Here is a 27,173-nt window from a genome sequence, read left to right as displayed (position 1 = left end):
TGCTCTTGCACCAGCACTGGCACCCCCGCCATGTGAAACGCCACCGGAGCCCCCTCCCCGGCTGCTGCCATGGGTGGGGGGGACCCATGGGCGCCCCCTGCGGGGTGCAGCGCCCACCCAGGACCCCCGTGGGGCGGGTGGCTCCGCGCAGCCCACGCAGGGCTGCTCTGCCGAGAGGAGAGGGGCAGCACCGGCTCCCGCCGGAAGAGGGAGTCGAAACCTTTACTTCAGGTTAAAAAATACTCCCACGAAGTTTAAAAAAAAAAAAGGTGCAGCTGGTGCTCCCCCACGCGCCTGCTGCCACGTAGGAACGTCGTGCGTTTGATAGGGATGGTTGTGAGGGGTGCGGCGAGCGCCCACCAGCACGCCGGCGTCCCTGATGGTTTTCCCAGGGGGGAGTTACTACTGCACCACACGCAGGTGTTTCTTGCTTCACCCTACTCTGCAGCCTACTGCCGTGCTGCCTCCTAAGAAGGGAAAAAACTGAATTTTTATCTAAGGGAAGTGAGTAAACTTTTTGCAGTCGCACACTACTACCATGCCCGTGTATAGTCGTACAAATTATACACGTACGTGGTGCAAACCAAGATTTCCTTAGCAAACTCATGCCGCCACCCCGGTAGCCCAAAGCCCCTTGTGAGCCAAGCCCCTCTACTGCAGTGCATTTCAGGTTTCTCCTGAACTTCCACAAAAGGGCGATCAGCTCATGCAGTCGCGTGTGAGTGCAGAAAGCAGATGGGACCTCTGCAGACGACCTGCCTGCCTGGCAAGTCGTCTCTTAATGGCAAATAAGCACACGGAGCTCAGATGGCACTGCCTTTTCCCCTTAACAGCGGTTCCAAACTTAATGCTTTCGGCTAAAAAAATAACTTTCCAGGAGAATGCTGGGGGACAACAGCTCCTGGTTACAGTGATACGTTACCTGTTAGCAAACTACCTGGGCCACACAACACACCTCTTCAGCCTGTGCTTTAAATTGTGCTGAATTGAAGCAATTGCGGGTCACGACATCCACCTTTGTAAACTGGGAAAATATTATCATGTAAAAATGCACATATCTACTTAAAATAAAAGCTTCTCATCGCCGCGTAACAAGCCCCAGTGTGATCGTTTGGGTCAGGTGATGCGGGTGACAGCTGCCTTCTCAGAGGTGCACACATGCATGCCACTCCCCCCTGCAGGCAAAGCAAACGCTCAAAAGCAGCGAGGGACAAGCACAAACTCTCGATCCACCTCCTTTACGCAGCACACTTGCTTCCCCAGGAAGGCCATGTGCACGGCAGTTTATAAATAACCTTGTGTGGGAAGAGTGGTGGGACCTGCAGGGAGCTGGGTCCCTTCTGGAGCGGGTCTCTCCGCAGCGGGGCTGGGGTGCCTGGAGAAGAGTCAGGCTGGCAGGACTAACGGTGCTTTGAAAGCCAGAAGCATCTGCTTCCTCACATACTGTGGCAACTCCAGGGTTTGCTTTGCTGCCGAGTTGCTGGGATTATGCTCTCTTCTCTCTTGCTTGCAAGTACCATCTCATATAAAATGGAAGGATCCCCCAGTCAGATCCCCCTGAAAACCCAGTCGATTTTCAGTACAAGATTGGCCATGTTGTGTATTTGCATTTTCCACGCAGAATCTCTGTGACTTCTTTCAAAACTGAATGAAGCGCAATGTGACATTCCGTCCCCTTCTCTCAGCAGAAATTTTCTTTCTGTCCTCTGCAGTCCATCTTCTACTTTGCTCCTTTCTTAAACTCTGTTTTTGCTCAGTTCCACCTCCCTCGTCTCCCTCAAGTCCTCTCCTTTGCTAATCGTAAATGGCATTTATGGTCCCTACTTATCCCTGGTCAAAAGGCCCAGTCCTGCTTTCTGTTCAGCCACAATCCTGGAATTTAAGGTATGTATATCCCTGCTTTCTCCACTGCTCCTGTTCAGGTTCGGAAGCAGCCCCCAACAAGCGTAAGCAAGCCCAGCTAACTTCTCGTCTCCTTTGGAAAAAAATCAAATGGCGCCAGTTGAACCACCACTTTGCTGAGATTCTCACCAGTTGCACCCATTCATCAGGTCATACCGTTCCTCTGCTCCCATCATCTGTTTCTTGCCTTATATTTGGACTGAAAACTATTGGTAGCACGTACCCTCTTCGATTTTCAATTAAGAGTGTGCTTTCTATAGTCAAAGCATCCCTTTATGTATGGGAACAGGAGGAATGTAATCCCACTAAAAATTAAAGAAAACCCAGTATGTTTTAAGTAAGCACGTATACATATATAAAAAAACAGGTATATGCGTGCATATATATAAACACACAGAGCGTTTGCATGTTCTCCTAATAAAGTAGTATTTCTACTCATTTATATAAAATACTTGTTATTATAGCTACCCAGTTAAAGCTCATCTCATTTAGGTTTTTCTCATGGAAGAACACACACAAGAAACTAATGGCACTTATGTATCAAAGAAACTCTGTTAGTTCAAACGAATACAGTGCATTTATTTATCCTCACACAGATGCAGTTCCCCTACAACATGAGAGTTGTGGTTCTGAGTGTTTTCAAATTTGGGTGCCTTCGCAACTGCATATGTACTCTGAATACAGACGTGTTGGAGAGGTGGGAGTCTTTGAATACAGACTTTTAATTTTCTTCAGCAAACTCTTAGCTCCAGTTAAATTCAACAAACCAAGGCATAAATATTCTTACTCGCTCTCTGGACGTATACATATGCATGCACGCATACATATGCATATACACATATATGGGTGTGTATAAATACACACATCCACAATCAGGAGAGCCAAAACCATTGCCCTTTGCCCAGTACCTTGCAACATGTTTTGCTTGCTTGCTCTTTTGTTCCAGACAAAAATAATGACACCGTTCCTCCGTCGTGTCCTCACAAAGGCACCAACAAGCACTAAAGAGCACAGGTCGGTACAAGAACCAACTCTGACAGTCCATTCACTCACGTAAGTAGCGGGCAACCTTCCACACTCATTTTGGGAGAGGAAAATGGTTTTGGTAGGTACAGAGCCCAGTTATTCTGCATCTCAGCAAAAAGTCAAGGCTTGAGAACCTGGCAGCTTATCAGGCAGGTTTCCACAAATATAAACCTTGCTGTGGGCGTATTTCAAAAGCATCACATAACCGTCTAGGGAAGTCCCCAATAAATTACGCCAATGTTGTCTCAAAAGACAACATTCCCAGTCTAGTAGAGAAATTTTAACAGCAGAAACTACTTTTATTTCAAAATATCAAATCTTGGGCTTAAACCAGCGTGATTTTCCTAGGGACCCAAAATCCTCTCCGTAGAAAAGTACTCTGCATTCTCTTGCTGCCTGAAAAATATCGTCGGGTCACACACAAAACAGAAACTGCGCAATGAGATATTCAAAACTGCGTTGGACAAACACTGCGTAGGCTGTGAAGAACACGCTCCTTGCATTCCCAGAAATGGTCCACAAAAGTTTCACCACCAAGTGGAAAGCGAGTGGTTTTCTAGCTCTGATGTGTGAATCTTTCTTCTATGGTTCTTCTGTGAAACAGGAACTGTGTCCAACAGCATCTGAGACCCCTCCTTTTACCACTCTTTTTTTTTTTTTTTTTTTTTTTTTTTTTTGTGTGTGTGTGTGTGTGTGTGTGATTGGAAATCACAACCCTGGAAGCATTTTGAGCACAAACTTCTCACAGATGCCAAGGGGAGTTTTCAGCTGACATCATCAAGACTCGAATTTTACCCACTATGTTTGACACGTTTATGAAATGCTCAGCAAAACGGGTTTTCCCGACAGCTGGTGACATTTGGACACCCCGTGTATAGATAATAGTAAGACAGGATTTAGACTTGGAGAATATCCACTTATACGTCCTGAGTACCACTCAACATGTTTGAAAATTCTGGGGAATAAATGCTCTTTGTGCTCATCCCTAGAGCAGGGCAATGTTGGAAAGGGCATAGGTCATATATTATTTATCCTGCGCTTGGTAGACTGTTATCTCCTACAGACAAAATTTTACTTCCAAAGTAATTCACTAGTCTTTATTGCTACTTTTGAGAAAATATTTGTGAAGGAAATATCTGTACTTTTCAAAATTAAAACCTGTACTTGTTTTAAAACATGTAACTTGTTTAGATATACAAATCATTGTAGGGCTTTTTCTCTTACATTTGCCCTTTCCCTTGTAAGACAGGTTTCCAGAGTTCTCTGGGTACAAAAACACCCCACGCCTACACAGAGAGCCACTCAAGCTTCACACAAACAAAACCTTTCAATTATGAGCAGACCTTGCCTAAATAATGTGATCATAACAGCAAGCCAAACCCTGAAGGAGGCTGATCAAAGCCCAGGAAAACATCGTCATTCAAAAAAAACCCCATACTTCACCGACTGGAAAACACTAAAAAAATACATACAGAGCATTGACTTTACTAAAAATTATGTCGTGTGCCAAAAGCTGCATGAATTTGGTGTCATTTCTGGATATGGACTTGTATGCCTGAAGGACTTTTTTCAGTTTTATCAGTCAATTAAAAAAAAAAAACAAACAGAAAGGTATCTCCGTCCCCCTAAATCTTGTCCTGTAATTTCCCAGTATATTTTCCAGGCCAAGTGACACTGTGCAGGTCTGTACTTTGGTACACGTGTTCAAAACATCCTTCTGTCTGCTGTATTCTTTCACCTCCTCCCCTTTGCACCTGCCATTATTGCCTTTGTTATGCTTCTCATGACCTGTATCTTACTCTAAATGTATGTATTAAATATGCCTGTGTATATAAATAGACACCTACATACACACAACGTACAAACAAAACTACATACAGAAACGTATATTAAATGTTTGAGATACACGAGTAGAGTGGTTTCACGGAGTCACAGTTTGGAATCTTGTATTACTTCAGCTTGGTTTTATAGAGATGTTCAGCTCCCTCCACCCCTCCTCCTGAAACTCCTAAGGTGCTAATACTGAGCACTTCTGAGTCAAGCCACCTAAGTTAATTTATCAATCTAAGCTTCAAAACCAATATTGTACTACCTTGGCATTAGCATTAGCATCCTGTTACCTCCTGTGTTAGCCTGAATCACCCTTAAGGTTAATATTCCAGTCTGTGATCAACAGTAAGTTGCTTCAGTCAGTGAGGATTCAGCAAACGCAGGGCCATCCACATATTTGACAGTAGAAAACTAGAACTATATATAGAAAAGTTAGCTTTTTATCATTTTCTTTTAAGACAGTATGTAGCCAGCTCAAAAAAATGAAACCAGCACATAGGACACTGAGCATACGTCCATCATTACAGAAGTCTGTCTGAATTAGACATGGAAGCCATTCAAATAATTTCAGTTCTGATCTTAAGGTATCATTCGATTCACCTCTATCACCAGTATCTTCACGACCTGTGTCTGAAGAGCAATTCACTCAGTTTGTGAAAATTTATATTTACAGTGGTCACTTACCATAGCTTGCAATATGCACATGAATCTTCTCGCATCCTATCTGTGTATTATGTGCTGAATGACAACTTTTATTTCAAAAGGAATTCAAGAAATAAAATATTACAGGCATTAATAAAACTTTCTGAAGAATGACAAAATAGTCCCATAACCCTTTACACAGCTGAAAATGATCTTCAAGCCTCTTATTACTGTAATCAAAAATCAAGTACTGTAAAATAACATGTAAGCTAGAGAAATTAGACTGGTAAATGAAGAAAATGCCATTTTTCTTGACAGGTAAATCTAGTCATCGTGCTTGTTGGAGCTTCTTTTCCTAGTCATTAAGTCTGATAACATGTCTAACAAGGATTTACAAGAAAAAACCACCTACTTTATTTTAAAAATAAATTTAGGTGATATCCAGTAATAAGTAGAAACTAAAGTTATTTTGATAAGGATAACCAGACTAGAAACCACCAAGTGATCTGAAGGCTTGGGAACAGTTCGTGTCATTCATTAACATCCCTTTGAGTCACCAGTCACGCGAAGCCAGTTTCTCTTTCCTGACGCTCTTGCAGGGACGACCTTCGTGAGTCTGTCCAGCAGGTGGCTTTGATCCTCTTTCATACATGTACAAACCCATCGAGTGAAGTTCCTTCCCAGAGAAAACCATCAGTGCTGCAGTAGAAAATTAGTGGCTACATTTAAGTCATTATTTGAAGCCCTCAGAGCTTCTAGAGCATCTCCCCTGGAAAAACCCATTTCCATAAGTCGTGCAACCTGGAAAAGAAAGAATGTGACACTGCTTTAAAACAAGAGTTTTATTCACACTGTGTGTGCATTAGTCATGTGAAAAGTGTCACAGATCACTTTTCCACTGATAAGGCTGCTCAAAAGCTTTCCAGAGGGTAAGCAAGCATGGCTACGCACCGTCACAAAGACATATCTGGGACAGCATGCTTGAAAACATTGCCACAGACATAGATGACTGCTTTCTGATAGTTTATTTGAAAACAACCGTTGGCTGAAAATACCACACCTGTACTTCCCTAGCCAGTCCAGTTCAAAAAAAGCATAAGTCAATGACATTTAATGGAAGACTCACCTGGAAAAGGGCATATTAAGACAGTGATTTTGGTAATCAACACCCACTTGACCATCCCTCTTTACAATATCATGTACTTGGCACCTAACCTTTTTGCTCTGTGCTAACAGATATTCAAAATACCACATCTAAAAAGTAATGTGGCCATATTTAATAAATAACCACATTTTAATTCATGGTTAAGTTCCAACCTAAAGTACATTTAACATCTACAATTCTCAATTACATATTACTGAAAGTCACCTTATGACTCACTTTTGTAGTTAATCTTCCAGGGAGGGGAAAAACAATGCTGGGGCATGGGGGCAGGGAGCGGCATGTAAAATTAACTGTGGCCACTGCTAGCATAAAACATTCCCCATCCTGCTCCAAACAGCCTATGACCAGACACCACAACTGAACCTGGAAGGTTCTGGGCTCCAGGAGCTGCCTGGGAGCTACCACTGCTCCTCCTCTGTTTGTATGGAGCCTGCAGCAGCAGAACAAAGCTGAGCAGGAATGCAGCAGAGGCTGTTTACAGCTCAGGAGGACTCTTCCCACGGTGCAAGAGAAATGTGCACTAGTATTGAAAGTGCTTTAAATGCCTTTTAAAAGAAAGGTGCCATTAAAAACAACCTTCTCTTCTTCTAAGACACCTCCAGAACTTTCAGTGTTTTTAATCTGCTCTGCTTTGGTGGCTTACTGAGAAATATACTACTGCCAAGTATGCCTGGAGGTGGGGGTCCTCCTTTTCTTAATCTAAATACACCATTTCAATATGTTTGAAAATGGCTACCTTGGTTGGTAGTGATCGTTTTTGTGCATTCCCCTCTTTTCTCCCCTTACAGTCTGATGTCGGTTTCTCACCTTCTTGCAGAGAGAGAAAAGAATTGTTACTTGTCACACCTCTGCAACAAGTGTAACTTCAAACTGGATCTCGTAACCCGTAACTTTCTAAAGTTTCCTCTGTCTGATTTTTCATCTAAGACTGTGTTGTTTATGAGAAAAATGCAGGCAGTGGAATAAAAGCTAACTACAGAAATAAATTTCAGAAGAAAGGTTTTTACCGTAGTTGCCTTGAATTCTAACCTTAAGAAATGGTGGATGGAATTGCAATGTTCCCATTTATAGAAATATCCAGTGAGCTTCACAGGGAATAGATTGTAAAAAAGAAAAGCTCTTTTTATCTGAGTATGTTTTAACCACAGGAACTGAATCCAGCTCCAGGAAACAGAGACGCATACTGGTAACGGTAATTTAAGGTGCTGAAAAACCCACAAGAAATGCAGAGATTTCTGTACCAAAAGCACTGCAAAGACGAGCAAATTTTAATCTGAAGAACAGAAGAAAACCTTGCATTTCTGCCATTCTAAGACAACGTGTGCAGTTATTAGTACAAAATCAAAGGTACTAATCAAAGGTACTTTGAGAAATCAAAGGTGCTTAGATTACTTTTTTCTTTGCAGGGTAACTAGACAGCATCACAAATGACAGCAAGCAGGTGAGCTCTACAACTTCAATGCATGAGAAAATACAAGTGTATACTGCTGTCATAAATCTGGGCCTAAAAAGCTTTGGGTAAGAATCCAGCATAAGTCAGACTAATAACTATTTCATTAGTTCCAGCCAAACAATAAAAGTTCCCATAAGCAGAATTTGTCAATAAAACAAATAAACAAACCGACCCACCAACCCAGCAGGGAAATCTTTACGTCCACCCCATTCCTGTCACTGAGTAGGGTTTCAGGTCAGCCAAAACTAAGTTTCTGGGTTCTGTCTCAGACGGTGTTCTTTGGTGTGGGGTTTTTCTTTCTTTGTTAGTTTGCTCTTTTTTTTTTTTTTTTTTTTTTTTTTTTTTTAAACTTTTTGGATGTAGCCCAGCAGGTTTGCAGTCAAAACCATCAGTGCCATTAAAATTTTGAACATCTTGAACATAATCTAACATTGAATCAAAACTAGAAATCAGATCATAGCAAAGATTTCTGTTTGGGACAAGCTCATTTTAAACTAACTAGAAATGACAGTGTGGTGCTTGCAAGTGTTGATTTACCTCCCTGAAAAAAGGAAAAAGGGCAAGAAAAACTCACCCTTGAAACCCACTCTTGTTCATGGGTAGCAGAGCCCTTGGACTTTAAAATGGCCAATATAGCTAACTGCAGATAGGCTACAACCTGGAGAACTTGGCTGCATGCAATAAATCCTGAATACAGAAATAAAATTATTCTTAAATTTCCTAGTAAATCATCCTCTCTTTTGAGAATAAAACTATCAACAAAAGTCTAAAAGTCTAAATCTCTACAGTGACTCTGAATCTATACTTGATAGAAAAGGGCCAAACTTCTCTGTGGCATCACAGAAATCAAACACATTGAGGGAAACATCCAAGTTTTAGACCAAGTGTGTGTTGCAGTCCACAGCTGGAATTAACATTCTTATTTCCAAAAAACCTACATGACTGAATTGGAAACTTAAGCTGGAGACCTCAGTGAAGGAAAACTTGCGTATCTACAAGACCAGTAATGAAATCTATTTCTCATTCTGCCTTCTTTGAAACATTTATTTTATCAGATTTGAATAGCCCCCGCTAGTGAAACTATCTCATCCTTGAATGCAACAGTTAAACATAAAAGCAGAAATACCCATGCTGATTTGTAACTCTGGTTTGGATGGTAATGACAACTCACTGTCTCTGTATTGTGACTGTTATCTGATATTCTAATTTGCGCTGCTCTAGAGAACATTTAAGAAACTGTGTCAACAGATAAGAAAATATTAGTAGAGGTAATTCCTAACCACTTTTTAAATGCCATTTTAAAACAGAAGAATGTTTACCTGCTCTTCAGAAACCTCGGTAGGTGGAGGTGTGTCTTGGTCAGACGGGCGATGATCTTGATAATTCGCATTGTGTCTATGACGTAAAGGAGGAAACAGTCTATTCCAGTTAATCATCCCACCCTGAAAGCAGACACTGCTATCAGTCTTTGCAAAAAGAACTACAGATATTTTTAAACAAAAAGATCATCCATCCCATGTAATATGAAAGGCAAAAGTTTGAGTAAAATACTTTAATTAAACAACAAATACTGCTGCAGTCTCTTATGAAGTCAAACTGGGACTGGCTACTGCTTTATTAGTTATTAGAATTAATCACTATAAATTAAGGAAAAGTGCCAACAGAAGAAGGAAAGGATGTTTCACATCCACCATTAAAGATTTGGTTTACTACAGCGCTAGATTTCTGAGGCTGAAGGACCGCTCCCTTTACTGACAGGGATTTGCCTGGCAAGAGATGCAACAGCAGGTCCTGCAAGTGCTTTGCAAGACTGCTGCTGGAGTCAATGAGGGGAAAAAAAAAGAGTGCAACAAATAAGTGGAGGGGAAAGGCAAAAACGGATTCTCAGTGCACCAGCAAAACCACACCAGGCAACTCAGAACAAGCCCAACCTCCAGGATACCTGTGATTTCCATGCAAATGATTACTTCTGTGACACCAGCACGACTCTTACAGACACACAGACCACCTCACCAAACTTCCGTGTATTAAGTGCCATAGCAAAACCTGGCTGTGATCCAGTGCCAAAACACTTGCAACTACATAGTAATAATACAAATACAGCAGTAACGTATATAGTGTGTAAATCACAGAACTGAAACTTCCTTTTAACAACCAAGCTTCAAGTCTTGTGTTAATAAGTTTAGAACATAAAGTGCAAATACTAAAGTATAAGCATTCTAATTCTCCAGAAATAATTAATCCTCATTTATTAGCTTAAACAAACATTTTAAAGGGATTTTGTATCACATCAAAACCACAGGCCCTGCAAGCGGGGAAGAAGAGCAAACCTCAAATCTCTTTTCTATAAATTTGTTAAAACGTCCTTTGCAGTTTATACTGTCCTTTTCCTCCTCTCCTGCTCCCTCCGTTACTATAGAAAAGATCCCCCTCCCTTTCTGTATATATAGGACATGGACTTCCTTCCTCTAGTTGCTCTATTTTAGTTCTATACTGTCGTTTCTCAGAAGACCTTCCTCTTAAAAGAGTTTTTTCTTTTCTCTCTCAGCGAGGACTCTTCCTGCCTTTATATACCCCATGAGCATTAAATGCTTTCTGCTCGATCAGACCAGCAGCAACTAAACATGCTCCTAGAAAAAAAACCAACCACTTGTTTATTTAGTTTTCCTGCCCTTTCCTTTGTTTTCTTCCTTTCTCTCAGAGGAGATCCTACCAGCTCAGACACCACAGGGGGCAGTGCAATAGCACGCTTAAAAAAAAAAAAACCACATTTGAGGCATCATGAGATTTGAAATGCCAGCTTGTGAAGTGTTCCAGTCCCTTATATACTAAAGTGCATTTTTCCCTATGCAGATGTACAACAGCTAAGAGTCATCACTGGTTTGCAAGACACAGTTTCCACTGTTAGGGATTTTGAATTTAAAAAATGATTATGTATCTACATTTCTATTTTGCGTACTATGTAAAACATTTGCTTCAGAGTCATGAGGTTTTAACAAAAGGATTCTGTATAAGCCTTGCATTAGCCAAACAGCGGAGCATAGTAAAAAGGAGAATTAATCTGTAGTTTAAACCCAGAGAGGGATCTCAGACTTTCTACTGACACCACTGCACTACTCTGTGGATCTGGAAACCCACGTTCTGTACTTCCCCATCTATAATTTCCCCTAACTCAGAATTATGTTGAATTTTAATTCATTAACTTTCCATTTCTGAAAGTCTACTAAGCTCTACAGTTCAACAAGAACACTACTCTAATACTGCTTTGCTTGTTTTTATTTTTTTGAAAAGACCTGAGGAGGAGCAAATAACGCTTCCATGGGTCATTCACATTAAACTGGTGAATTGAAAAATACCCACAGGACTATGACACATTGCTTTGAAGCACCAGAAGTCATACAGAATAATGCACGTGAAATATAAAATCTACAACAAATATATTAATTTAGCAGTATTCCAGTGTATCTGAAGACTGAAATAAACGTACCTTTCCAGCTGTGCCCTCAGCTTCAATACTGAGCTGCCTGTTCTAGTTTGGTTTTGCATCCTCCCTGTCCCATGTGCTGTCACCTAACACTACAAAAGTGATTTGTCTACTTCTTTACTCTAAACTTACAATACATTTTAAATTAACATACACGGAATTCATTATTTTCAATTTAAAAAAATGCAGGTTCCTTACAAAGGTAACTTTAATTTTGAAGGCTTACAGCATTTATCTTGATAAACTAGGGTTGTGGGCTAATGTATTCAGAAGAGTTCCATGTGAAGACTGCTAACCCCTTCCCAGAAATAGCAGATTGGACAAATTAGATCAAAATAGTTGTGAAAAGATCTTTTTCAGTTGCCCTCAGAATATTTCAATTACCTTTGGAAATTGTGACAAACATAACCCATCAGTTCTTAATTATATTAATGAGGTAAGAACATCCAACATACAATAACAAGTATTAAAGACCGAAACTCTGAAGCGTATGTGAACACTAATGTTTAGGATTAATCCCAACATTATGGCCCACTTCTCATCTGCATATTATTTCACAAACTGCACCAAAACCAGGCACATCTGGCTTCTTTATCTTAACTGCAAGAAAATAGTTTTCCCCTCACAAACTTGCCTCTGCTTACACGATGGACACGCACAAAGTCAGGCTCAAAAGACCAGAGATTCAGGGAAGTACAGTAGGAACTATGGGACAGGTGCTGTGGCCAATCCCACAGAATAAAGGTGAGGAAAAATTAGGATGTGCAGCTCATGTCTTAGATCCACAGAAGGAGATCAAGGCTATGGATTTCCTGTGTGGATGGTGACTTGTGTAAAGACTTCCAGACAACTTTAACTATCACAGCAAAAATACATGAAGATATGTGAATTTTAATTTGACCCAAAGCAAACAGCAAAAAATGTCTTAAATAAGCAAATACTGCAAATTCCAGTTAAAACATGCGTAGAACGAGATTTCCAGACCAATGCTCTATCTTTCCTCACAGAAATTATTTTGCAGAACTCCCCTTCATAGTTTTATGACTATTTCTGTATTACAGTGGTTTCTGACCATGCTAACATGCTTACTCTGCAAGAAGTCATAAAGATTTCACATGAAGATATCCAATCTGATGAATTTAAGTGATGCTTCTAAATCGTCTGAGTGTCCCTACCAGGGAATCAGCAAACAATATTTATGCATTTCACAGTACACTTGAACCCTGGCACCAGCACCGATGAGCTCACACCCATCTCCTTATCCTCCACAGGAGCCTTGTCTTAGGCAACGGAGCTCTCTGGAGTGGTCCAAAACAGAGGCAGAAAAGGAGCTAATAATTAAGCAGTGAGGATGATCAAGGGTCCAGTATGTAAGCTCCTTTCCCAAGCAGCACCTTCAGTGGCAGGCATCTGCCCATCTAATCCATATAATGAAATTCAGGCAGTTTTTCTGTGATTCTGGTTTGTTGGCTTGTTATAAAAATAACTAAGTTTAATACTAAACGGTTTGGGGGCTGGGAATTAACATGACTAAGGACTAGATAAGGAGGATGCATTAAAACTCTTGCATTGAGAGCCAGCTTCCACAGCTGACAGACTCAGGCTATCTTCCACTGAGATTATCTCAGGTGACATTTTTCTTTGCCCTGAATCTTAGGTGTCAGGGATCAGCAAGTGCAGGTGCTGCTCCAAGAGGAAAGGCAAGCTGAGGGCCAAGGGGGACAACAAGGCAAGCCAAGGCAGCGGCCTCACTTAGACGTGCTGTGTTCACAGGATCCGAGTGAGAAGAGCAAAGCAGGTCCAGCAACAGTAATCATGGTTAGCCAAAAGTCCAGACTGCTAGGCAGGTGTAAGATCAAGCCTACAAGTCAATGGGTCAGCAGCAGGGAAGGAGATACACCATTTGCATAGGCATATCCACAAAGCTCAGCAAGGACCAAGGGCAAGGACCTGAACTTAAAAAGCAACTCCTAGTCAAAGTGGATGAGGTTCCAACAGGGCTTCTCACAGGTCTTTCTAAACACAGCTCTTTCTCACACAAGTCTGCTCCAAGACTGAAGAGCTGTATGGTACCAGAGCTGGCCCTTGGCACAGAGAGCCTGTTGCTGTCCTTGGGCACATGACATAAACCAACATGTTCCCCCATTCAGTGCTCAGGACAGTGGCCACTTGTCATGTTATCCACACAAAGGCAAGATTTCTTGTTCACATCTGCTTCCCTAGTCCAATTTTTCCACGTCCAATTGTGTGAATGCTGCAAGATTTACTACAGCAAAAGGATTAGTTTTTTTTTCATATTTAATTCCTCCATTGCTTTGTTTGTGCTGCAGGATGAGAAGCTCGAGGATGCCATCTCTGCTTATAGTGTGAAAACAGCACCAAGCTCACTGCAGTCAAGAGGCTGAAGGTGCCCATCGACTTGCATGCACTGGTCCTAGTCTCTACAGTGGGATGCTATGAAGAACTTCCAGTCTCCATTGCCAGCTGTAATACTTGTTTTCAGAGTGTTAATCAGAAACTCTGTTTTGGAAGTCCTGACTGCTGCGTAACTAGAGAAAGACAAGCACTGAAAAATTCAGCCTACAGGGTATCATTCATAAAAATACTGTGTACAAATTGGTGACTGGGCCCTTATTTCTGTCCGCAACATAGTCTTCCACATGTCATCAGGAAAAGCCCTTGACAAAAAGACTGCTTCATTAATTATTTGACTAGACAGGTGAGGGTCACACCTAAGAAAGGCCTGTAAGCCTTTCCCCCTCCCTTGCTCCTAGATTATAATTTTTTAACTCAAGAAAAATTCAGTTTCCTTTGGTTTAGCAGTGCAAAAACTGGGTGAATTGGTTGATTGTAAATTCTCTGTTACTGCCTGATAGGATACAAACATACCAAGGAGACCATTTTACTGGTCTCTGACAAATCACTACTAGAAGTGGATTAGGAGAACACTGGTGGTGCTGGAACTTCTGTAACAGGAAGACAACAAACCGGTCACAAGTTTAGATGACCAAAGAATGAGATTTAAGAATGGATTATATTAAGGGAATGGGAAAATAGCAGCTCTTCATTGCAGAAAAGGTTGTAAGGAAATGCCATATTGATGACTTATTCTTGGATAGCTGCCAGGGCTTTACGTACTGAAGGTGCAATTTATGAGGTCACATCCTTGATGCCTTTTTTTTTCCTTTCCTTTTTTTTTTTTTAATGGTGTCTGGGACAATACTGTTTACAAGGAAGGGAGTATCTTCCTCCCCTATAGAATAAGGACGAGATATCTAGAGCTAGCAAATGTCTCTGATTGTACACCCTGCTAAAACCCCAGTTATGCCATTTCTTCCTCTCTTTTTGAAAAGAAGCTCTACCTGTTTCCCATATACATACCTGCCATGGCATATTTTGTAAAAGCACTTCTTATCCAAAGCTTGACAATTAAAAATGTTGTATTGCAGACAATTAACAAATAGCCAGTTAAGTAGCTGTCACATTTGCTCATATTTTAGTTAGAGTAATTTCAAAAGAAATGAAAGAAAATGGTTTATAAAAGTCCTCTTGAAAGTGATGCATGTGGTTAAGATATTTTGATAATGTTATCTCATGTATATGGTTAATGCCAACTCGCCATCTGTTTGCACAAACAGGAAGCACCTCCTGATATCTGTCCTGTTCACCTTTTCTTAACATAACAACCGCAGCGAAAGAAAAAAAAAAAAGGAAATTGCTTTGCATTTCAACTTTTAAAGCAACATTTTTAAAGTTTGCTACTCTTCATAGCAGCCATTACTTGGTACAGACATAAATATTGTCTGTCTTCTTTCCAATAAGGTTTCATTTTAAAAAAAGTACTGAAAGAAGCAAACTCTTACTTGCTTTACAGACATAAATTTTTCTGCAAAACATTGACTCCAAAGTGTACATACTGATGTTATAAACAACAACAACAACAAAAAGCATAGCCATGAGTGACACAATACCTACTGCCCGGAACACTGTTTAAGAAAGATCAACAGCAATGGTGAAACTTCCAGTAGACTTATTCAAATGTCTAGCCTGCCTCTTTTTGTGAGGACAAACCTCTTGTGTGTGTGTGTGTTTTGTTTTTTTTTTTTTTTTTTTTTAACCTTTAACAACTTCCTTCTTTTGAAAGGGGGTAGAAATCTAACAGTGTTAGCGTTCTGAGCATTGTTTTTAATGATGGCAAGAATTTTTCACCAAAGAAAGCTCTCCAGCAATTTCTAATGATATTCCAATTTCCTCTGGAAATTTTTCCTACAAATAAATCCCCTTAGCCAAGAGGCTCTGTCTCCAGCTCTTAGTTGCTGCATCCTGAACTTTGATGCCTGCACTGTCCCAGAGGAGCTCATGTGTCACAGAAGTTCAGAAATCCACATGTGGTCTTTTCTGAAGCATGATCAGCTATTTCCTTTGAAATCTAGGAGGAACACCTTAATCTGGCCTCTGACGCTGCCTGAGAGACAATGAAAGGGAGTTCAGCACAGGCACGGTGCCTTCATTGTAGCAGAAGCCAGAAAAGCCAGTGGGCAGGCACATCTGCTCCTTGGAGGTGAGGTGGGGATGGCTGCTTCTGCTACTGCACTCAAGGGAGGTGCAGAGTTGTGAACGCTTCCTCATGTACTCGTGCATGCCCAAGCACTTGGCCTTGCAGACCAATGCTTGTCACACAGAACAGGAAGGGGTGCTGTTATTTGACTCACAGTGACTGGCTGGCAGTAAGTGAAGAGCTGCATAGGTACTCCCAAAAACTGGTGCTTAGCTTAGAACGCTGAAAAAGTCAGGTCATTGTTTAATCTGTGACAGTAAGGGTAAATACGTGTTCTGTACCAAACTGTGCACCACAGTAACATTCACCTTTCATTACTGCTACGATGCAGTAATGCAGCCAGAAAGTGATGGGTGACTATGCCACGAAGAAAGATAGATACTTCATCTCAAGCAGAAGTTGAGGGATAGCATTTTTAAGAACTGATGTTGTTCATTCCTCCAACATTAGGGAAGTGTTGAGCAGGACTTTCAGACTTTGTTTGCAATAATAAATGGGTATTTGGATCTTCTCTAGGCACTAGAAACAGGTCTTCAATGACCGTTTCAAAGCACTTTTCCAAACTTCTTGGCTTCCCTTTCTTGTGTCAGCTGTTCTTCATCCAAACTGGGCTCTTGCTGGTGCTGTGACATCACAGGTATGGTCATGGCTACATCAGTTGAAAACATGCACCTGTGTCATACTATTGGCAGTGGGGCTTGTCACTTTTTCCCACAGAAGTCTCAGGTATATACTGAGAAGTAAGTTTCCATTATTAAAAATTAATGTTTATGAGTGCCTTGTGAGAGGTGAAGCTGTTGATCATAATCACCGGCTGAATTTTAAAGGAATGACATGATGTGGAGCTGCTCTTACATTTAGCATACAACAGTTGCTGAGTGAGATAATTGGGTGGGGGGGAGGTCCACTGCACCAAATGCTGAAGGCAGGTTCACCAGCATGAACACAGAGTCCGTACTTGAGGAAATAATGCTAGCTCCATTTTAGACATTTTACACAAAACGGAGACAGTTCTAATCCTTACTATATGGCTCTTTGGATGTTGACTGGCGACAGTGGACTGTTATTAAAGCATGATGAGTAGACAGATAATCGTTACTTCAAAGAGTAAGAGGAATAAGTAGAGGCTGAAACAAAAGTGAGAAATCAGAGTTCCAAAATTGTTTTGATTTGACAAGCTGAGATAACACATACTGGGCACAAATCAACCTCAAAACCAAATTCTCTAACATACTAGCATAAACACGTACTTGAGTATATAAAGGGCTAGTCTATGATGATATAAGGAAAAAAAACAGATTAGCATCCCATTTTGGGATGTAAAGATTCAAGTTCTGTCTTAGGTTGCAAATAGGAGGGGCTTCCATTTGTTGATATCCCAAAGTCAATATATAAGGTGTCATACTTGGAACATTGTTTGGCAAAACTTTTCTATCTATTCTGCCTCTTAAGACAGTGCATTAAGGAACAACTGGTAAAACTGGCCTGCTGTTGTTATGTACCAATATCAAGACTTCTAATCATAAAACCTTAGTACTACAATGAACCACTTACTATCTGATCTACATGCTTCTTGTTTACTACATGCTACAGAAGATGACACTAGGAAGAAGAAATGGCCCATCAAGACTCTCTCAGTGCAGAGAACAATCACACAGGAGAATAAACAAACTCTATTTCTCAAAAAATTATTTGTTTTGAAATAAAACAAAGTATTTTGCTTTAGGAAGTTGTCCAACCACTGCTTCTCTAGGGAAACTGATTACAAATATTAAACCAAATTCAAAGGCTATAGCTCAAAAGCCCAGTCAGACACAAAAAGATTTTCATAACATCAGTCCAAGAAAAAAAAAAGATAGTCCAGTGTGTGAGCGGGGTGCTAGTGAGGAGTAGGAGACAGAGACAGTTAGCCTTGCGACTGTGACAACTGGCTGTTAATGAGACACATTCACCTTATTCTAGTAGTACTACTAGTGTCTGTCAGCTTGTGAAATTGCCAATTTCCATGAAAAAGATGGAAAAATAAAGTGGTAACCTGTAGACAAAATAGTAATAAACTGTTCATTACCTGGATCAGCACCCTGGAAATGTAACGTTTTTAATTTCACACCTAGAATCCATTAAAAAAGTTATTCAGAAAAAGAAAACAGAAATATCTAAATAACAGTGGGTTATCAACTGCTGCAAGTATGTTATTGAAATGAAACAGTAAAAAAACCCCACAGAGTTCACACATGCCAACATCAGCAGCGTATGTGTTTTTATACTAAACGACCTCCCAGAGTAAAGCTCCCCTTTTGAAACAAAACCAGGCGTATTCTCACCTCAAAGAAAACATTATATTAAACAATTACAGAGAATAATCAAGATCTGAAAATTCCAGAAGAGTGCCAAAAAGCAAAGGATGAGTTAAAGACTCACTGAGTCTGAAGGAGAAGATATTGTGTTTTCTACAAACACGGAAGTTGTCTGTGATTTCAAAAAAGGCTTGGCGTGTGTCCACACATGTACATTGGCATGCAGAGGAAGGGAAGAATGAAGGAATACTGAGTCTAAATTTGGCCAAAATGATTACTGCTGCAGCATACATGCTTCATTCATGGGCTGAAATAAACCCATAAATCACATCTTAGTTAACAGAATTCTTCAAAAATATGTCAAGTCTTGTACACCCCTCCACCCACCCCCCCAGGAGTCTGAGCTCAAATAACATTTTTATCTTAGTGATACCCTAATGTATAGTTGTCTTTGAAGTTTATGGCAAGGTTGCTAAAGGCAGTTTCTATTCAATTTTGTCACCAGATCCCAAAGTAGCCTTAAGTAACACAGACTAGTTGGAAAGGAAATGTAATCAGAGAGTAAGACTTTGCATAACACTTGGCTGAAAATCTCATCCGTTTATTCAGGTAAAGCAGTCTGGTAGATTCCTTCCTGACAATGATACATTCAACTGTGGAACAATACGAACAAGCTGCTTCCATCTAAAGACCTGGCTGTGAGATCAAGAGTTTATATGGACGTGGCAATGTATAAAGGCTGCAGAAGGTCCTCAGGGTTCAAAATGTCTCTTTGAAGGACTTGTTGTTGGTAATCAAACTTGTGAAGTTTTTCAAGAATACTCTGTCAAAGTTGTTTATCTCAGTGCCAGTGGGAGAGCTAACAAATATGCTCAGGTCTGGCTCTTACACTTCTTTGAGAAAGCAGAAATGGACTGTCTGGGAATATATTCACTGAGGGATTTTTTTCTACCGTTGTGAATGAGGTTAACATTCCTAAGGGGGATTTCTTGTGCCAGGAAAGGCTTCGCTCCATTAATCTATTTTTGTCCAAGTTCAGGAGCTTACCACTTAGACACAAGCAGAAGGTAGATCAGACAGACAATCTAGCCTCGCAGTCCTTAGCTGACAAAATGTGAAACTTGCACATTTCTCAGGATGTAAGACTCCCCATAACAATAAAGATACTCAGTGTGCCTGCCCACAGAGCATCTCTCCAGTGTCCCAGGAGAAAGACATCTAATGAATGCACAATTAGAGGAAGTCACATTGTTATAGAAGTCTGGCCTTTGCAAGCACAATCTCATATAGAGATGCCATGTGATATGAATCAAAGGAGGGTCTGGCCTCACTGAAAAGTAATGGCAGCTGGAATAGAACAACAAGACAGGAGGGAAAAGACAAAATAAGCTTAAAGTGGAGGATAGGGCAGAAAAGATTTTCATATACAGCTTGTAGGCTTATGACACAGTCTGAAGCAACCTGGCGAAGCTCTTTTCTGAGCCAAGAAACCGAACAGAAACCAAGAGGCAGGCAATATGGTGTCTTTAACATGCTGAGGATGAATGAAGGAATAAACGCTCTGTGGATACAGAAAGCGTTTCTCCAGGATGAAGTGACTGAGGTTCATACACTGTCCCCTCCTGAATGGGCACAGGGATGAGCACCCAAAGGAGAAGTGGTATTTAGTTGCCAACAGAAGGTGCTGACCACCATTTCTGCAACTTTCCACCGGCTCCCACACATCCATCTTCAGTGACAACAGTGTCGTCAGTAATACCTAGGCATGGACTCCTCCCATATCTATTTGCAATTTGGTTGTCTGCCAACCTCCCTCCAAGTTTCTCAATAGGAAGTGAAAGTCAAGTCAATCCCCTGCTACCACACTGGTGTACAGATGCAGCAGTTGCTTCCCTTTTCCCACCAGGGCTTTCATTTGGGTTACACAAAGATAAACTTTAGAAAAATGCTGGGAAATGAGAGAGATCAAGAAATAGAAACATCAGGAGAGGAGGGCCAATAGAAAAGATAAAATAGTGCCCGAAGACCTCAACTACTTGTTGTCTGAATGACAGAAAGGCAAGAGGCATCCATCCCTAAAATCCTATGAGCTTCATGATGCATCATGATTACTAGCAGTGAGACATGATGGGAGAGAACTATCCCCCAAAGGAAAGAAAGATTTTGTGCAGGAGCAAACACAAAGTATAGGAAACAATGGAGATGAAGGGGAAGAGATGATGAAAATGTTGGAGGAAAATGGCACAGTGGGGAATGAAAATGTAAAAGTGAAATGAAGGGGAAAAAGAGATCAGATAATGGGGGAAAAAAGAAAAATAAGAAATTATTTACATTAGAAAAGAGGACAGACAAAAGAGTGGGAAAGAAAAGAACTAAAAACCTAAAGTTTTAAAAGCAGCAACAAAATACAAGCTGGTATTTTTTGAGGGAATGAATATATATGGCACACATTTTATTCTACTGCCTCAAACGGTGCATGGAGGTGATGCTCAGTAATTCTCCATTTGTGACAAGTTCATAATTTCTCAGGATTATTCGTGGAAGGAAAAAAAAGAACAGAAAGTTTTCAATATGCACACTACCATCTGTTTAAGGGTTGTATCCACAGCAACTGGAAACCAAGACAAAAATCAGTCACCATGTAACCATACTCCCCCAAGGAAACAGCAACGTAAGATAGTTTTTTCAGTTTCTAACAACATATTCAGACACAGTACTACTGAACATTTAAGGGCTAACATGAGGTACATCAAATAATGAAGCTGGCGGTTTATGTTCAAATTCTACCACATACTTAACCTACTCCTCGAAGTTATGGGTGTCTGACAACCCCGCACTCACACCCACAGCTCTGTGCTTGAGGCTCCTCCAGGCCAGAGCATTTAAACTGGAGAAAGACTGGGAAAGGTAAAGCTCAAAGAATTGCCAGCAAAGAAATTCTGGGTTGGGGTTTTTTGTTGTTGTTGTTGTTGTTTTGTGTTTTGATTTTTTTTTTGTAGAAAGCATCTAAAGTGAATTCTGCTTTGGATAAAACAGTTCAGCGAAGAGCAGAAAAAATGAAGGTAAAATTATTTACCACCCAGTATCTTGGAGGTACAGTAAAAACAACTTATAAGAAACCTTTTTCTCCAGTTTCTTTCCCCCCCTTTTTAAATTTTTTTTTTTCTTAAACTTTTACTCTTTTTGTGTTGGTTTGTGTAACTTGTCAGGCTCACATTCTTCAGAATTTCTTGCAAACCCTAGAAAAATAAGCTTACTAGAAAAAGCATCTATTTAGGAAAGGGGACTCCTTATGGCCAAAACAGTTTGCCACATTGAACGGACAACGGAGCACCATTAAAACCACCTATCATGTTCTTGCGTTCTCCTTCCATAATGCTACCAATATACAGGGAAACCGCATTGTCTCTTTTCTCAAACAGATCAACTAAAGAGTAATGGAGTAGGAGGAATGAGCAGAGCACCTTCTCAAGGGGCAGCTAAACAAAATTGTTGCACTACAGCATAGAGAGGAGTGTTGAAGTTCACCTCCCTCGCCAAACAAAATGGAAAGCTGAGGACAAAATGTTAATTTATCTCACCTATGGCACATCACCTACAGACAGCATATTAGGACTCCAGAATTGTGCACAACATTCTCCTAGAATACAATACAAAGCTGTATTTGATGACTGATATATACTTTGCAGCTTTGATTATTTTCAGTTTCACAAAAAAAACCTCCCTAAGAAACTGATCTGCGTTCTTTATCAGCTTCACTCCTACAGGTAAAATTAGCATCTAAATTCCACCTGTAACTGATCTGTTCAATTCCACTGTCGTCAAATTATACCTTTCCAAGGCTCTGAAGGCAAAAGTATTGGCCAAGTACAGCAAGCCAGAAAATGGTTTTCAGTTTTTATTTTTAGATTGAAATTAGCCTGCTTTTCATTTTTACCGCTACATCAACACTTGTGAATAATGCTTTTTGTGATTTAGTTGATGGCCAGTAAATTCTGTTAGTAATTTAAAAAAGCTTTCGTGACACATTTTTTCTGAAGACCCTCTCTGAAACCTTCATACATTGATCCCACTGCCTTCCGACCACTGGTTTCACAGATTAGCACTAACAGTTAAATAAATGCTGTACTCAAGTTAAAGGCTAAACATGAAGGTAACTTGAAAGTGTTTTGGCAACTTGTAAAGGGAAGCATCTTACTGATCTTCAAACAATGTTCATTTATTTCACTTAAACCCCTCCACTTTTTTAAAGAACTCTATTTGAAGTCAAACATGAAAAGACATTTTTCCACTTTCATTGTTCACAGCCTAAGGAAAGGAGAAGATGAGAAGAAAATGTTAACAACTCTTCTTTTATAATTTACCATTCTGAACTTATTTACCATGTTTTGCAGTTAAATATGTATTATGAAGACTGTCCTTCATAACTAGAAATGGCTTCTTCTTCCTATCTGAAGAAACTTGGCTGCACTCTTCCCAGCAGCTTGTAGCCCAACAGACACTTTCAATTCATTTTCTGTTACAACGGCAACATTCAAGAATTGAGTAATTTCTAGTTCAGTTCTTATGTTAAAACTGATTAACGCTCTAATGGGAATAGGGGAAAGTAGATTAGAATCTTTCCACCTGAGGAACAATTTCATCAGACTGAAATGTCAAGAAATCACGGAAAACAGAATTATGTTATTAGGGACTGGAAACAAAGATTCATACTCCATAGCTGGCCAAAGCTTTATGCCATCACACCTCTAATTCTGGCAACATATTAACAGTAACATAGCTACACCTATTTGCACTACACTACCTCGAACACGAGAACTTGTGTATCAGTACAGAGCCATGTTTCAGGCAGAGGAAACTCAGTAAAGACCTCAAATTGCCAGGCTGTAAATAAATTTTGAGCAATGTATGTTCACACAGAGCAATGCAGGGCCTATGATGTCCCCTAGATTTGACAGAGTAGCAATACATACATCTAAGATACAGGAATATATTAATTGAGACACATCTGCCTTGTTTTACTGTCCTATAACGCAAAAGATGTGAATATCTGCATTTGCTGGTTTGACTAAAACAGAGAAAATAAGAAGGCTCTACTATTCTATTCAATAAGGGAATAAAACAGGAGCATTAAATGCAGCAAAAAGAAAGTCCCTGTGGTTGACCTCTATAAGAAAGTTAAACAATTTAATTTCGACACTTTCTTAAAAGAAAGAAGCCTTATTCAAAGTACATCTGCAAACAAAGGAATGACGTGGACAATTTTCAACCTCTCTGAAAAGGATGCTAACAACACAAATACTGAGAAGTCAGGAGCATTTTGACTTCTTACCTTTCCACAACGGCTCTTACTAAAGAGAAAATTGCTTTATCTTTCAGCCTCATTTTTGGTGAAAGAATGCCAGAAGTACCGATATCCTTACAGGATTGTCTGACATTCTTCTTACACCTTGCGAAGCCGTCTTAACATATAAAGCTATATAAAATACTTAAATGGGTCTTAGCACTACAACAGTATATGAAAGACTGATGGAGAAGAACAAAGAAATATATGATTTTTAAGAAACAGGAACCACAAAAGATATATGAACCAAAAACATATTTTTACCACAACTTAGTACAATCCTTACAGAAAGTATATCAATACCTGCTGCTGTCTTTGCCGCCTCATTTGGGCAACCTGAGACATCATGATTTGACGATCCAGTAACTCCATTCTCTGCTGCCTCTGGATGTCAACCGTTGCTCCCATTCCCACTTGAATTTCATTTGTTGGTTCCGCAGATGAGAAGATTGGTTCAAGAGTCCAAGAAAATATCTTTGCTACCCAGCTGGGTACACACAGAATTCGATGAACTTTTAATATACTGCTATTGTAGCAAATCCCAGAAACCTAAAACAAAAAAATGAAATGTTACAAAAAATAAAACCTCACCCCAAACCCCAAAATCTGAAATACACTAAATTTACTTTGTACTTAGTTGCAGATAGCAGTTGGTCTTTCTGTTTTTTAAATAACTTTTTATTGTATTTACCCAGAGTTCTCAGTCAAGAATCAGAAGAAGAACAGGGGATTTCTTTACCTCCAACTTCCCCACAACTACAGACTATTACTTTTTAAAATCTGTGTACTGCATTGCCTGTGACCCAGAAGGCTGCTTGGCGTTTGTTTGTTTCAGAATTTGAGCCCAAACCAAATAACCCTTTCTCAAACAGGTCAAAATTCAAACAAAATTTTCATTTCTAGTAAAGGAACTGCTCAGGGTATGCTGCATACTGATCTGAGAAGATTAAGGCTGCCCTTGAGGATGCTGAAGCATTGTATACAGTCCTTCAAAAAACCACCACCCTTAGGGCTTCTGCCCCCCCACCCAGTCTCTCCTAGTAAAAACAAAAGCAAAACAACTCATTTGAAATTAAATCTAAGCATATGCACAGACTTATTCCAAAAGGATCCCATCTAACTTCTAGGAGGAAAAAAAGGGTTCAAAAACCAGTTCATTGAAAACTGTGATACTGAAAAAGCTGGGTTTTGTGATGCCCTTCTTCCACCTACGAGAAAAATACCCATTCCCTGCGTTCAAACTTGTGCTTGCCTTGTGGCTTGATTTCATTTCAGATTCAGGAGGAGCAACACAAATCCATGTGCCCCATAAATGACCTACAGTCATCACTCAGCCGTCATTTTAAAACCTATTATGAAGACCTAGTACTTGAGCCCAAAGTGACCCAGCAGGAAGGCCAACGCTCTTGCACAAACTCTGAGTGCGCATTCTGCTTTATGCCACACTTCAGTATTCGTGACTATTTATTTTATGTTATGCCACAAGAATTATGCTATGACAACAGAGTGAAATGAACAGGAAGAGATATGAACCCAAACAATCTGTAAACATATCCAAACCATGCAATTATGCTAGCAGCAACGTAGAAACTCCATATCTGGGCTATTTATTTGGGGATATTTATTTTATCTCACTGACATTTGTAGAAACATACCAAATGCATTGCTGCATATACAATGCGAGACAGTACAGGAAAATGCAACATTCTTCAGAAGGGGGAGATTTTTTCAGATTATTTACAAGGTTATTGTTAATTATCCAGTGAGATAACAAGACTTTTAGCAAAAACACATTCTGCTTTCGGAAATGCTGATTTTCATTTTATTCTACTTTCATTTTATGACTGCTTTCAGGGTTGGATGTTACACCAAACAGAGGCTACCATTCTAAAATGAGAAAGAACAGTTTTAAGCTACCCTTAACCCCTTCAATGTTTTTGTGCTATGAGGAAGGAGGTAAATGGGATGGGAGAAGAGGAAGGCCATAATCTCTGGCATCATAGTGAAGGCTGCGTTTAACAAAAATTTTCTGTGTTTGCAGAAAGGTCCTGACTGGACTCCAGGGATGACAGGGCACTGGAACAGAAGTTTCTTCACAACCTCTGAAATTCTTTCCTCAGTTCTAGTGAAACTGATCCAGATGACTGTGAGCCAAACTTGCGCACATCAACTGGAAATTAAGACAGAACTGAAATTACCAAAGAATAAGTAGAGGAAAATTCATATAACTTCTGCAATTCATCTACATTTGGTATGTAGTACTTGAGGTATCTACCTAGCAAGAAGTTCCTTCAGAAGCTAACCACCTGCTCCTAAGAGAGTTACGTAGATAGGTTCGTCACTCAAGAAAACCTAGATTGTAGGGCTACCAGGAAAGTAACTTTTTGGGGAGCAAATATTACTGACCAGGTTGCAAATGTTATGTATACATTTAATCTGATTATTTCTTTGACACAAAATAAACAAGCAGCACCAGAACTTACAAATTCTTTCCTTCCACCTTGCATTGACAGGCTTTGGAGCCAGGCCCCCTCTTTGGACCCAGGGATTCTGCATTCCTGGTTGCACAGGTGTAACCAGACAGGGAAAGGGCTCCTGCTCAAAATATTCCCAGACTTCTTCCAAATGTCCCCCCTAGCTACTGATCTCTGCTCACTCTCATCATCTACAGTCCTTCATTAAGGTCTAATATTTTCAGGGCACCCTAAATCTTGAACGGGTTCAAAAAGTCACAAGAAAAAAACAAAGCAAGTGGTGATAGGAAAATCTACATCTCCCTGAATGTATGACAAATCTTGACATGTGTCTGAACACATTAACCACAAACAGAATCATTCTTTCATCAACTCAAGATAGCAAATACAGCAAAAAGATAGCAGCAGCATGTTTTTAGTGTCAGTACTTTGGGACTTGTTTGTCTCAGAAGGAAAAGTGTACTGCAAGCAGCAAGTAGTAGGTGCATCAGTAAAACAATTCTCATATTTTTCTAATTAGAGACAGCTAGTCATAGAATTATAGAATCATTTAGGTTGGAAAAGACCCTTAAGGTCATGGAGTCCAACCGTTAACGTAACACTGCCAAGTCCACCACTAAATCCTGTCCCTAAGCACCACGTCTACACGTCTTTTAAAAAACTCCAGGGATGGTGACTCAGCTACTTCCTTGGGCAGCCTGTTCTAGTGCATGACAACACTTTCGGTGAAGAAATTTTTCCTAATATCCAATCTAAATGTCCCCGGCACAGCTTGAGGCCATTTCACCTTGTCCTATTTGGGAAAAGAGGCCGCCACCCAACTCACTAATGGTAGAGAGCAAGTAATTCCAGAGCATTTAATCAGAAGAAAAGGCTCTATAGGGCTAAAAGTTTATGGACACTGCAAAAATGGAGAATGGCACTTAGCATGGTGTGTGAGACACACACACGTGGCTCCTACCTGCCTTCCTAGCTTTACTGAGCTCATTGGAGTAGCA

At 40.2% G+C, this 27,173-nt stretch overlaps 1 protein-coding gene across 1 annotated transcript in view; it reads right to left on the bottom strand.

The window, feature by feature from the left end:
• Nucleotides 1-4,799: 4,799 nt before the first annotated feature.
• Nucleotides 4,800-27,173, bottom strand: part of UBAC2 (UBA domain containing 2) — a 97,102-nt gene continuing 74,728 nt past the window's right edge. The window contains exons 7-9 of the mRNA XM_075090025.1: nucleotides 24,005-24,250; nucleotides 9,338-9,460; nucleotides 4,800-6,201 (exon numbers count right to left, since the gene is read on the bottom strand). Coding sequence (XP_074946126.1) covers nucleotides 6,094-6,201; nucleotides 9,338-9,460; nucleotides 24,005-24,250 — 477 coding nt within the window. The 3' untranslated portion in view covers nucleotides 4,800-6,093. The remainder of the gene's footprint in view (nucleotides 6,202-9,337; nucleotides 9,461-24,004; nucleotides 24,251-27,173) is intronic.

This window comes from Phalacrocorax aristotelis, chromosome 1, assembly GCF_949628215.1.
Source record: "Phalacrocorax aristotelis chromosome 1, bGulAri2.1, whole genome shotgun sequence".
Taxonomy (NCBI): domain Eukaryota; kingdom Metazoa; phylum Chordata; class Aves; order Suliformes; family Phalacrocoracidae; genus Phalacrocorax; species Phalacrocorax aristotelis.
This window is presented reverse-complemented; position numbering and strand designations above follow the sequence as displayed.